Below are 13,967 nucleotides of genomic sequence, written 5' to 3' on the forward strand. Positions count from 1 at the left end.
CAAGTTAACTGCTATAAACTATGTCTGATTATAATGTGGGCTAGCTGAAAATATCATTAACGAGACTTTGTGATCTATATATGAGATCACCAGTTATAATGTAAGGGTGAGAGAAGCTGCACACTTCAAAGTATGCAGGTCTGACCAGGCCACCGTATTAATTCTGTCTTGTCCAAAATATGTCTTTTGATGTAGTACAAGAGCTCACCAAAGCAGTCACAATACAACAAGGTATTTAACAATGTCTAATAGCAGACAATATTAGAGGATATGTCATATGTAAGATAATCACACAAGCAAGCAAGGAACCAGGTGTCAAGGCTATCTATGTGTTGTGCTGAGAAAGTTTGTAACAGCCAGAAAATACAATATTATTCTTAGAATATGACATCCCACCATGCTTCATACTGCGAGTCACTGGACAAATTGATCACAGCTATCTTAGCACCACTTTACACAGCAATTACACTGACTGATAACAAGACTTAATAATAGTGTATGAATTGATCATGTTGTATATAATGGCTAAATAGCAGATAGCTCTCACAAAACATCGTCTCACATATACTTGATGTCAGTTACAGCTGTTGGTTTTCCTCAGTCACCATGGCTATGCTAGCGAGGCCAGGGTTCAGTACAAAGGACAAACAAATAAAGAATTCAGATAAAATATGTCTACTTACTGTGACACAGTCAGCGACTGTACAAGCAGTTTACCATCATACATTTGCAGTATACTTAGCTCCATGCTGGAGAACTTAGTAAATACTTGTAACCTTTATACTGGACACTACTTGTAAAGAAATAAGGAAATTTAGTAAACATTTATAACACTGTACCAGACATTGTTGACTGTAGGCCTCTCTTGCTATGTGGGGCTCACTCAGGCTCGTCCCAACTACCATATCCTAGTCCTGTCACACTTATTGTATTGCTATAACTAGCATAATACTATGATTGGTCAGAGTGGTCAGGAATGTGCCAAATTTATTTTGTGAAATATGTCGATTGTTTTTGGACAAACACACATCAACAGGTTCACTTACACACATCTCTGCTTTCAATTCCCTTCAATATTGATGGTAGGAATGAGGTGATATATAAATGACTAGGAACTAATTCCTTCTTCACTGCTGTTACAAAACTGTTAGCAGCTGCCTCATTCACTGCACTACTAGCACTCTTGAGAATGTCCTGTATGTAATCAAACAATTAGTATATGTACCTCAAACATGGTATATAATGTACTTCTCAGGGAAACAATTTCAAAGAATACAATAAATGTTACATGGGATATATACAGCAAGACCTCTACATCATAAAGAAAAAAAACCACCTAACTACATACTTTTTCACCTGTGAAGTAAACAACCTCTTCATTAGTAGAGAATTTTGGTATACATTTGGTCCAATGTATGCAGATTTTTTCATTTAAATATAATAATATGTTTTTATCTGAACATTTGTGACAATAGTGCGATAGAATTATCCTAATACAATAAGACCCCTCTACAATGGACACTTGGAACTTTGGGCTTGTTTTTGTAGTGTAGGAATTTCAAGTCAATGTTATAATGTTGAAATACAATACTAAATCAATATTTCTACTACAAAATACTTACCATTAATTGTGGCACCACTCGACACATGGCATCAACATTGTAGTGTTCCAGTAGACAAGGTAGCTGGTTAATAGCACAGATCTGCTGCACTTCTTGGCCAGTAGTTATCAACAGTTGTGCCCTATCAATGTCTGAAAGGCTCTCATCAATTGTTAGCTTTGCTATTTCCTCTGGTGACTGCATTTAAAAAAAAAAAAAACAAGACAGTTTAAAACGCACTGTATGCAACACTACACCACAACAAGGCTGTGAAAATAATCAAAAACATTCTGTCAATTCTCGAGTACTGGCTTCACGCCGCTTTTAGCACTAATAAACAAAGCAGTACACCGCTCACCTTCGTAAGAGTCTTAACGGTCTTCTCAAGACGAACGTCTTCATCTTCAAAGTTGAAATTTGTGTCAGGGAAAGCTTTATTCCAATCCATTCTTTTTAGTGCGCACCTAGAGACCAAAGTAATAGTTCATAATAGGAACGTAACACCACTCTGCTAAACCATAAACGTACAAAACGTCACATTACAATAACGGAAAACACTTTACACTCACAAACGACATCATTAAATAAAATTCGAGCTAAAACTCTGACAATGAAAACTGCGTTTTACACAAATGCTTTGTTGCACTTACTTCTACACCCGAACCAGTGAAACAACATCTCTATAAACCCACAACACGAGTTCTACTCTCAAACTGAGTCAAACAACACAAGATAAGTTACGCCTACTTGGTAAATAAATTCTTTATGCGCGTATCACAGTAGCAATTACCCGGTAATAGGCGCAACTAATTTATTACCGCTCAACGCTCACACACTTCCGCACACACTCGTTCACACATTTGCTACGCGTGAGGCAATCGCATTGCATTGTTATCTAGCTATAAGAACTGCAGGGGTGGATCAGCCTCTGAGTGCAGGTGGTTTCAAATGCAGTATAGCTAGCTAGCAATTTTATGGGAATCCCTTGAACACAGAAGAACAAAGTCCACCATTATCATGTTCTACAAAATCATTGTTTCAGCTGACTTTCCCAATCATCTTCATTGAAGCTTGTACCATGCAGGACAAGAGGTCACACTGATCAAATGAGATTTAATATGTATATTCCTGCTATCTTCTATCACTCCTTCTTACAGCTATTCCACTATGGAACTCTCTGCCAGAAGAAACAGTTAACTCTCCTAGCTTATATATATATGTTCATCTGTTAACTAATTAAGTGTACGCTACGGTTAACTTGATATGCATGGCACTCATTGAGTCTTGCATATAACAATACTATTATTTATTGAGATTTGCAAAGGTATGAGATCAAATACTTCATATAGCTCCACCTCTTTAGCCTGCAGAAGCAAGCCGGCATAAACAGCCTATATATATCACTATCTAACATAGCAGATTGCTATTAAATTGTCAAAAGATTGCTTTAGGTGAAAATTGCTACCAGATTTGATCTCTAGCCCTCAAAACTTTCTGAGGGGAGCATGCCCCCAGGCCCCCTAGATTTAAGTGCACATGCAACAGAAAAATTAATTTGAAAACCTGTCAGAAAAAAAATCCAGTGAGAGGGGATCTCATTCATAAGTAAGCTTTGAAATCTCATTCATTTTAGCCTGACGGTGTCACTCCAAGCCCGCTCCAAGTGTAGCTCTTTTCTAAATAATAATATAATAATCTGCATACATCCATCAAGTATAGGAAAAACTTTTAAATAGAACATCTTAACTACCACTATCCCACTAGGAACTCGCAAGGAATGCTACTGCATGAAAGCCTCTATATCAGGGAGTCAGAAACATGTTACCAAAACTCTAGATCTGTGGAATGCAAAAAATAATTAATCCAGACCAGGTGGTGACTTGATCCACAGACAGCTTGCAGTCTAACCACACAGCCTGGGATTCAGGATTTCATCCCAGAACTTAAACAAAATTGACTTCTCGTGTGTCATTAGGGTGGTTTCATATCCCACCGAAGACATGCAAGATAGTTATCGAAAGCATAGGAGTCAGAAACATGTCACTAAAACTCTGCTGAAATAAAATCCCAGTCTGAGATCAAGTGGTGAGACTGGTGACTTGATCCAGCTTATATAGTTATGGATATGTGTGCACTTGATCATGCATGCAATTGCATGAATAAAGATAATAAGGAAAAATACCCCTGACGGGTTGGCAGATCTAAGGAACACCTCCTTCCAAAAGTTTTCGGACAAGGATTCAATATTTTATAAATAGTAGAAAACACACCAGTTCTACGATTCCGGCTATATATGTATAGTGGCAATATGTTTAGGTTTGGGTTCCATTACTATACAAGCTATATATAATATAGCTAGCTATAGCTACACTATTTGTGTTGTATTTAAAATGGTAGTTAAACTATATAGCAGCACTAGCATAGCAGATACCACCCTGACAAATTGCAAAACATGATCTGACCCTCAGAATTCTGCATGCAGAATTTCTTTTGATTTCCACTGTATTATAGCTACATAGCTGGTTCTCAAATTTTGTCCATATAGTTATTAGATTACATGTATTACCACAGTACATCATCATGATCACATCATTGTACAACACCTTATAATTACATTATCTACTTTCGTTACAGAAAACACAGCAACAAGTTTGGCTTCCACATGCACACGTCCAATTCTTTGGCTTTAACCAACTGTAACTTAAATAATTAATAGTATGCTGTTGACCTAAAATTTTCACAAAGTAAGTAATGTGTAGTTATATTACTAGTTACTTGTAAAGTAACTAGTTACAAAGTAACAAAGTTACCCCCAACTGTTTTCTCGTATATGTTACAGTTATATCATGTGACTGGATCTGCGAAAAAGAGTCTTATAGCTTTTCCAAATTTCTAAGTTTGACGTTTCATAGCAGAGCTCATCATGTATTTAACCTATATTGTCTTAAAACATCCTGGAATATATAGTGCTATATTAGGAGTGTAAAGTGACCAAATTTCAGGCTGGTACCATACTCACAAGTCAAGTTATGGATTGCCAAGTACATGCAATACGAAAGACTATAAGACCCCTTTTTGCAGATCTGGTCACATATTACAACAGGAGTATATATTATATAGAATATCATTATTATTAATATTCGCATAAGAGCCAATTGCAACAGTCTCAGCTATCTGAGCAATCCCGTCTAATGAGACCTCTTCCAAATGTGTTGGGGGTCTCAGGGGAAACAATGGTGGCATTGTCGTCTAGCCCTTCCATCTCCTTTTCTAATCCTGGAGAGTCTGACATTGCTTATAAGTGGGTAAAAATGTGTATATTGTATTCAAACAAACAATTATAACGGATGCTAATTTAGTCTGTAAATGTGTTAATATTATTGATTGTTGTTGTGTGTAAAAAAATAAAGATTAACACTCAGCAATAATAAACTGTTCATCTGAGTGGAAGTGTATGATTCATATAGAAAAGTTTTAGTCAGCCACTATAATATAACGTAATTTGCTTTTTTTTCGTTGTAAAATAATTATTTTTTCATATGCAAAATTTGTACGAAGATTTCTTGCAAGAAAATTTTTTTACCAGATTGAACTACTCTAATAGAGCAGTTATTTATGTAAATCATACGAAAATAATTTTACATGAAAACTTTTATCACAAAAATAAAGTGAATTACGGTATATGAAATTAAGAGGCGAAGCAGAGGACAAGTGTAGCTAAAAGATATTTTATAACTGGTATGATAGCTATGGCTTCAATTGCACATTAATTTTAGTGCTAACAATTAATTTGCTGTGTAATATTATATGACATTTATGCTGTTTGCAATTAATACTTGTTTTTTGTCAAAGCTAGAAAAAGGCCATTAATTAATTAATAACAATTTAGCTACTAGAGTGTGTGGCAATTATTTTCCCAAGCAATAATATTATTTTATTGCAGGTATAATTCTGTTAAAGTATGGCTTCACTATAATAAGCTAGTGTTTGATGCATAATATATATTATTAAGCTATACTACCATTATACGTAAAAAGTTTCAAGGTGGAAAACTTTCATGGATGAGCTATATACTATGGCAAGATTCGTAGGAAAATTTGTGTAGCTAGGCAGTCACAATAGTTAATTATATGCATAATTTGGAGGAAATTTTCATAGGTGAAAGGTGATCTACTACGTATACGGTATAATATAACTCCTACTGTGGGCAAGAATAACAATTGTGTTATAAAAATCTTGGAATTACTTTATCTTAATTGCTCCCATCAGGTCTCCAATATGTCCTAACAGTATCCGTTAGATCTGCCCTACAGTGCAGTAAACATGTAGTATTTACAAAATCTATTCATTCAACCAAATTAAAAGTAGAGATATCTACACAATAATTTAGATAGTAATAACAGAAGAAGTGCTGCTTTACCAGGTGCTAAATTCAATTTCTAAGTTTATGTCACATCCTTGCCTTTTTCGTTTTTCAATAACAACTTGTTGCAATGCTGTAATCTTCTTAGTAATATCTTCAGGGTATTTGGAAATTTCTAAGTATTCTAGTGTATTATTGTCTTTAAGAGCATCCAGGATCAGTTGTGAGGCATGTCCACTAATTGGGTTACCACTGATATCAAGTTTCTTCATCGTACTGTTGACAGCTAATGCTCCACACAAGACATCACACACACCATCAGAAATGTTATTCATACCAATCCACAGCCACTTCACTGTCTTATTTTCCTTCAGTGAAGAGAATAAGTTGATGACCCACATTGTGGAGGAGTAGTTCATGTTGTACATGTACAAAGTTTCTAGTACAGTTAGAGAATCTGATAGTACTTTTGCAAAGAATTGTGTTTCCCCAACTGTTTGATTATAGCTTATATCTAACCATTTCACCTTATAGGGAATGATGATATCACTGAGGGAACTGTCAGAGGATGAAGAAAGGTCGTTGTTTTGCAGCCAAAGCCATCCTATTGTAATGTCACTGTGTTGTAGATATCGGTGCAGTAACTGCAGTCCATAGTCTTGAATATGAGATCCATTAAAGTCAAGCAACTTCCAGTTACTACAGGATGAGCCAGTTAGTAACGTTGTTATATCTTCTAAGTTATTAGGTGATAGGGTATACATTGTGTATGAAAAGCTTATTACTGGTAGAGTAAAAGTCTTCTCAATAGAGCAACACATTACAATGTCGCCAGCCTCATAAAAGCATTTGTATAGGCGAAGACATTGCAGTTTGTCCTCAAGGAATTTATCATCAATAATGATTGTATCTTTTCCACTACGAAGGAAATACTTGAATGCAAGGTGTTGACCTTCAGTAAGCGAAACATAAAAGTTAAACATATTATAATGGGTATCACTCCAAAAATACTCTTCAAGAATGGAGAGCTCTACACCTGGTGAAAGGCTGGCAACATAGTGAGCGGCAAGGAACTCCTGCACTGAGAAATGAATGAAGTTGAAGGAGTGAGTTTTACTCATCAAACCAAAATATTCCACAGCTTGAAGAAGACCAAATCCATTAGGGTAGTCAGCAATTGCTGGACAGTGTTCCTTGATCTCAGCCAGTGAGAAAACTAGTTGGTTTTTGTCTAAAGCTTTGAAGGAAAACTTTGAGAACTGCTTGATGATGCCATCATAAGGTTGTGGTAAGCTGTCAAGATCTCTGATGTCTTCTTGCAGAGTCAGTCGCAACTTCGCAAGATGTCTACAAATGGTGAGGCAGACAAATAATTTATACAGATCACTGGAACGAGTTGGAAGAGTAGCTTGCTGTTTATAGAGGAACAGAAGGATGGTTAAGCTGAAAGGGACAAAACACAGACTAGCAATGGTGGGGTGAGTTATGAGGTATTTGTTAAGATGTGAGATTTTCTCTTCTTGTCCCTCTAGTGATTGTTGAATAAAGTGGGCTTGGTCTTCTTCAGAGAAGCCTAATATCTCTACTCGATAAATGACATTGTCACGAAGATGTGTTGAGGCATGAGGACGAGAGGAGACCACTACGGCACTAGCTGGTAATACCTTGTGTTGCAGTATCTCAAAAACAAAACTGTTCTGTCTCAAGTCAGCTGGAAACTCATCGTAACCATCAAGGAGAACAGTGACAGATTTTCCACCATCTTGTAGCAGGTTAGCAGCGAAAGTTGAAGCAAGGTGCTTAGCTTCCTTCCTGTATCTGTAGAAATGGTGGACAAGACATTCAAGTGATTTCATTTGTTGTACAGCAGGGTCTCGAAGGCAAAGAAGAAATAAAAAGTCACTCTTAGATAATAACACATTACTAGCCCACAGGTATGAGATTTGTTTCAGTAACACTGACTTGCCTATGCCAGGAGATCCTTCTACTAAAATTGTACGTGGATGTCCACTATTGAAAGACTGTTCTAACTGGGAGAGAACCTCCTGTAGATCTTTACTAGTTTTACTACTAGTTTTTGAAATATATTGGTCAATGTTACCCTTTGCTATTTCAGCTGTCTCCTTCTTAGATCGTTGACCCTCTTGATGGACCAGGACAAGTGGAGTGAAGTGTTTAGGTTGTTCAGGTGGCCACTGATCATGTTCACTGATAAACCTTGTATTGATGTAGTAGGTCTTCAGGTAAGAAGAGAGTACACTGCCTCCTATGGTGATGTATGTGTGATGTCACTGATTCTAATATATTAATACAGCCTACCTACGACATTAAGACAATCATCAGTTAGAGATGGTCTGAGGAGGTTGACGGCATCATCCAGTTTACCCCAAGTTGCTGAGAGGTCCTTTTGCAGCCATTTCATCAGCATTGCTATACAACCTTCCATTGCTCGATTAACATAGTCTTTAGAAATGACACCAATTTCATAATCTTTCAACCCAAGGATTACACCAAGAGCCTCCCAGTGAACTGCATATTGTGGGATGATTTTGATGAAGAGGTCACCCAGCTCTGGTCTATCATTGCCTGGGGGATACAAGGATTGATGGCTAAAGAGTATCGCTATATAAATTCACATGTGGCTAGCTAAGCTAACTCACTTGATTTTCCATCTGGTATAACAGTAAAGCTGACAGCCATCACTGATGTTATATGTTAATTCAGCAAGATGAAATCTATACAAGAGTGGTCAGCATTACTGATCAGTTTGTTGTTTTCAGTTGTAAAATTAATACACATCAGCTTTCATTAAATGTTTTTATATTCTAGATGTGTTACCCATAGAAAAAAAAACTTTAAAAAAGATGTGTAAAACTCAATTAATTAATATCCAAATACAGTGGTTGCTCTATTATCCAAACTCATTGGGCCCTGAGTGTATTCAGATAATTGAAAAGTTCAGATAATAGAAGTCCATTCATTTATATACAGATCCTTGTTCAATTACTCTAATAGAACATACACCTTTGTCAAAATGCTCTAATAGAACAGTCACCTCCACAGTTTGGATAATTGAATAGTTTGATAATTGATGGCCGGATAATCAAGGAACCAATCTACAATCATAAAAGTTATTAATCATTGCAGCAAAAGGCTCAAGTGTGCACATAAAAAAAATTATGATTTCAACTAATAATGCTTCCCACATTAAACCTTTATGTGCTATATCAAGACACACGGTAGTGTGTCGTGCGGCCAAGAAAGCTGGCGACCACACTGTGAGTATATTTACAGGAAGAAAAAAAACAGCTTCCTCATGCGTGCATAGCTCCATGGCCCCTTCTCCAAAGCACACTATTTTTGCATTATAGCTGTCCCCCAAGTAGGGTACACCACACAGCAAATTTGATTAAATTCGTAATAGCCATTTGCGAAATGCAAACATGCAACTCGATTGCCTTGACCTTTGGCACAAATGAAGAGCGTGTAATGGTGGATTCATGTACCAAGTCTGTTGTGAATCTGAGTAATATTCAAGGAGTTATGAACATTTATTCACCTAAAAAAGATCAAACTTCTGTCACGGCTACAGGGTAAACCAAGTATAGAAATAACTTGAAAATCGATGTGTAGATAGGCTGATCATCGTAGCAGTGCCTTTTCAATAGAGCTACAATGACAAAGTTATAAAGCAAAAACTAAGCAAGTGTAAAATCGTGAGATTGAGATACTCTAATAGAGTAGTCACTGCAGGGTAAAAAAGGTGTGCAAAAAATGTCTAAAAAAACTTACCAGAGTTCGAACCAGGGACCTCCATACCTAACACCTGCATCCTTAACCATTGAACTGCTGCTACCTTGGCTGATCACCTCACTGAAATTTCTAGTTGAAATCTGCTTATAATCAGACATTTGTAATTTCATAGATCTACCAATAGAAGTACTAGATTGTTCTAGAACATTCTATGTATGTGAAGTCCTCAAAAAAATGTGCACTCTATTAGAGTATTACAACAATATTATCAAATATTGAATTAAAAATCATGCAATGAAATACATTTATAAGTCTGTTCAATAATCATCATTGTATCTACATAGAAAAAAAGAAATGTGAGTAAAAAACAAACCTCTAAGTCAGCCATAGGCTGGCTTTGGGGCCTTATAAAGTACAAAAAGAAATGAAATCCACACAAAACAGCCAAGCTATGAAAAAACGGTGCGCCCTTAAAAAGCCAGGGTGAAAAAAGTTGTGAAATCAAAAGTAGCGGCCAAGAAATGGCTGCAATGATGTTAATGCTAATAAATTTTAACAATGCACACAGCCATTATTTAAATTTCTTTTAGCATTAACATCATTGCAGCCATTTCTTGGCCGCTACCTTTGATTTCACAACTTTTTCACCCTGGCTTTTTAGGCTGCATCATTTTTTCACAGCTTGGCTGTTTTTGTGTGGATACATGTATACACACCATATATACAAATGCTATTAGGCATAGTATGTTACCATTATAATTTAGACACCAAAAACAAAAACAAAAAAATTGTCACTATGGGGATTCTCAGTTTACGTCGGATGAGTTCCAGCAGTGTATGAAGGCTAACGGCATCAAACATATTCGAAGTGCTCCATACCATGCTGCCTCCAACGGTGAAGCTGAACGGTATGTATAAACTTTTAAGAAGTCAATGAAAGCAGCCAGAGGAGACCCAGGAATCTTACACCTCAGTTCCTACTGTCATACAAAAGTACCCCACATAGTACCACTGGTTTGTCACCAGCTGAGCTTTTCCTCTCAAGACATGATTTCATTTGCTATGTCCTTCTGTTGAGACTAAGGTGATCTGACCAGAAGGCTTCTGACAATAAAGAACCTTAGGGGTGAGCCAACTTGGTTGCAAGGCATAATCTTCAAGAAGACTGGTCCTACGTCTTTCCAAGTTAGTGTCAATGACCAGATATGGAGGCGCCATGTTGACCAATTGCATCTGAATGAGGGCATAGCTACCAATTCTGAGCCTTCTCCAGAAAGTGACTTTGATTTTCCTATACCAAGTGTAGTGGACACTAACAATAATTTTGAAGAGACTATTACTGTCAACAGCCAACCAAGTGAAGCTTAATCTGTGCACGAGAACATAATAAAGGTCATCAAATTTGTGCCAAGTCAATGGTTAAGGGCAAAAAAATATCAACCTACAATCGAAAAGTATTGGAATAACGTCACTAAATCACAAGTCAAAGAGTGAGAAGGGTTCTTAGTCACAGATTTCAGCGAGTCAAGACTTTGACCGCATCCGCAGATTTACCTACAGCAAGTAGCTATGTGACACCCCCTTGCAAGGAATCACAGTGTGAAATAGGAAATTAGGATGTGGAAAATGGTTAGAATCAGATACCCAAACAGCTTTTACCTTGCCATGCGCACAGTGTAGTTCTCTAAAAGAGTTGCACACTGCCTGAGAACTCATATGCTATTTGTTTTGTTGCTATTTGTCTCTTGTTTTGTATGCTTTTTGCTTTGTTATGTTTTGATCACTAATGATGGCTCTCGTCCCAACAACCAAGCCGCCCAGGCGGGCTGATAAGGATAGCAACTCTCTTTCTAAGGATCCAAAGGCCGACTTTGTACAGACAGGAAACAAACTTCATCAAGACATTGTAATGCGGGAGACTGACACTCACTTACGGGCATCACTGCACAACAGTAGGCGCACAGTAAAACATTCGTTAAAATGACTATATAGACTGTTCTCCAAATGACGTCACAAAATAAAATGACTGTGGCGATTGGAGGTATTCTAACAATTGATTTGATTTTTAATTTAACCTCACAGTAATCGACATAGCCGTTCTTCCTCACCGGAGCATTACACACATACAGGGTTACACATAAAGACAAGGTGACACATACAAAAAAAACTATTATTACACGTAAAAATACAATTAACTATTCACTACACAACAAGAATAGCAGCCGGAAGGTTTGATGATAACAAGATGTCATCAGGTAACCGTCCCACCATTGTGCAGCAGCATGTCGAAAAAGTTTATAATTTTGAGTGAGAGTTCCAATGGGGCTTAATAAGATTCAAATCACTGTTCAATCCTGGAAGAAGATATTGACCTAAAACTAACAGGTACAGTTATAAGGGTATAAATCTTCTCTAACGCCAGGTTAGAATTTTTCAGCTGGTTTTCAAAGTTTAGAAGAAATACTAGAGTAAACGGGGGGGGGAGGGGTATCCGAACAAACTTTTAGGTACTACGAGATTTATCGTCTGTATCGCAAAAGTGTATGGCTTTTTCCAAATACTGAATAAAATTTATTTATAGAGGGTTACTTTGTATCTCCATGGTTTTTCTTAAATGCTTTTAGAATCTACGCAGATCCCAATCAATTTCCAACTTTGCACGCGTAAGCAGGGCTGGGGGAAGCAACATAATACTGATCAGGCAAAATTCATTTGGGTGGACAAAATATATCCCCAACCTAGTCAGTTGAACTGTTGATGTACAATATTGGTCAGGCTATTGCCTGGGCTGCCTGGGTGGCTCCCCCAGCCCTAGCAGTAAATGGGTTGGCTATGTCGTGATCTCGTATGAATTCAAATAAAACACTTTCAATCAATTCTTTGGTCAGCCCAAAACCCAACTCACCCAATGCGATGCATGTTGTGGCTATTTCTCTCTCTACATCCCTAGATAGTACTGTTGGACCTCCCCTTCACATCTTACTGGTCTTGCCACTGACATGATCATGTAGAGTGCTTGGAGCCACTCTGTATTTCAAAGCAACAGCTCTAATACTGCTGTCGGTGCCGCCCTGGTGCTCTTCTATAGCTCGAAGCAAATTCTCTTTACTGTAAACCATAGCAATTCAAACTTTGTACATCCGCATAAGGCCGTGGCATTTCCATACTGATGATTTTTTAAATTTTATTTAATCAGGGAAAATAGCATCAGGGAAAATAGCATCAGCCAAAAAGGCTGTTTTTCAGCTACAGTATGCCCTGAGAACACAAATACAATATGAGTAACTTACAGTACATACATACATACACAAAACAAAGTTACAACATGCAATACAATTTCTTAAATTCTGACACAGTTTTAGCACCATAAAGTGCTGGTGGTAATCTGTTCCAGATGGCTGTTCCCTGTAGGCCAATGACCGTTTGCCAAAATTAGTTCGAACACTGGGAACATATAACCTGTGTACGTTTCTACCAGAGCGACCAGTGACATCTACAGCAAACGAAAAAATCCATGTAAATAAGGAGAATTCTTGTTAACAATCTTAAAAACAAGAAGAGCAGTATGAAAAGTACGCCTTTCAGTTAGAGACAATCGCAAATTAAAGCATGTAACATACTTGGCCTGTCAAGGAGAAGCTGTGCTAGTATTCCGTTTCCCACTATTTATCAGACATGGTGGCTCCCTTAACTCTGAATTGAGCACGCTAGAAATTTGAACGAACTTCACCTAAAAGTTTGAGAGCAAAATTTGTGCGCACCGGTAAGAAAGAAGCGAGCTGCCACTTGAATGGAGCTCGCTTTGTTACTTTTACACGTTACCAAAGAAAGCTTGAAGATGAACGTTGTAGAGGTCTAAACGATCAAATGACCGAGAAATATAAATGTTAACATCGTACACAGAATCTTAAAAAAAAAATTGTATCCGGATAACCACTTGTATAAATTTCATTTTAGCTAATTTTTACTTACATGTATGTTAATGTGTATGTAATTATATTGTATGTTATGCATGGGCACTGCTGAAAAGCAGTAGTTTTCTACTGATGCAGTCTTCCCAAAAAGAAAAAAAAATACCTGTCAGGACACCCCCCGTTTACTCTAACTTACTGTTTCTTTGCTGTAATAACCAAACCTGGTAGTTTCGCCTCGATATCTTGTTTATTAGCTTCTACGTCAATCTTCGAAAAATCTCGATCGCCATTGGTGATAATACTCGAAAATATAAGAGTCCCCCAAATAGAAAATTC

General features: G+C 37.2%; 2 protein-coding genes across 7 annotated transcripts in view; both read right to left on the reverse strand.

The window, feature by feature from the left end:
• LOC136247634 (serine/threonine-protein phosphatase 4 regulatory subunit 4-like) overlaps positions 1–2,388 on the reverse strand; it is a 28,772-nt gene extending 26,384 nt beyond the window's left edge. For both annotated transcript variants that reach the window (XM_066039406.1, XM_066039405.1), the window contains exons 1-4: positions 2,252–2,388; positions 1,960–2,065; positions 1,623–1,799; positions 1,047–1,194 (exon numbers count right to left, since the gene is read on the reverse strand). In XM_066039406.1, the coding sequence (XP_065895478.1) occupies positions 1,047–1,194; positions 1,623–1,799; positions 1,960–2,049 (415 nt within the window). In that variant the 5' untranslated portion in view covers positions 2,050–2,065; positions 2,252–2,388. The remainder of the gene's footprint in view (positions 1–1,046; positions 1,195–1,622; positions 1,800–1,959; positions 2,066–2,251) is intronic.
• Positions 2,389–5,842: 3,454 nt separating this feature from the next.
• LOC136247644 (protein NLRC3-like) lies at positions 5,843–13,948 on the reverse strand. 5 transcript variants are annotated; one of them, XM_066039425.1, is made up of 5 exons: positions 13,828–13,946; positions 9,020–9,080; positions 8,625–8,699; positions 8,284–8,550; positions 5,843–8,230 (listed from the first exon to the last, which is right to left on the reverse strand). In XM_066039425.1, the coding sequence occupies exons 3-5, from the start codon at positions 8,662–8,664 to the stop codon at positions 6,018–6,020; spliced, it is 2,520 nt and encodes an 839-aa protein (XP_065895497.1). In that variant the 5' UTR covers positions 8,665–8,699; positions 9,020–9,080; positions 13,828–13,946; the 3' UTR covers positions 5,843–6,017. The 5 variants fall into 5 exon arrangements, 4 of the variants coding, with proteins under 4 accessions (XP_065895497.1, XP_065895496.1, XP_065895498.1 ...); XM_066039424.1 differs by lacking the exon at positions 9,020–9,080 and adding an exon at positions 9,757–10,053 and having other exon boundaries at positions 13,828–13,940; XM_066039426.1 differs by lacking the exon at positions 9,020–9,080 and adding an exon at positions 9,757–10,053 and having other exon boundaries at positions 13,853–13,920.
• Positions 13,949–13,967: the final 19 nt, after the last annotated feature.

Source organism: Dysidea avara, chromosome 2 (genome assembly GCF_963678975.1).
Source record: "Dysidea avara chromosome 2, odDysAvar1.4, whole genome shotgun sequence".
NCBI lineage: Eukaryota > Metazoa > Porifera > Demospongiae > Dictyoceratida > Dysideidae > Dysidea > Dysidea avara.

Coding starts and splice junctions, on each gene's coding strand:
- LOC136247644 (XM_066039425.1), bottom strand. CDS start 8,664: ATGGCTGTCAGCTTTACTGTTATACCAGATGGAAAATCAA. Junction 8,551..8,624: donor TATACCAGATGGAAAATCAA/GTGAGTTAGCTT, acceptor TGTATCCCCCAG/GCAATGATAGACCAGAGCTG. Junction 8,231..8,283: donor TGATTGTCTTAATGTCGTAG/GTAGGCTGTATT, acceptor ACATCACCATAG/GAGGCAGTGTACTCTCTTCT.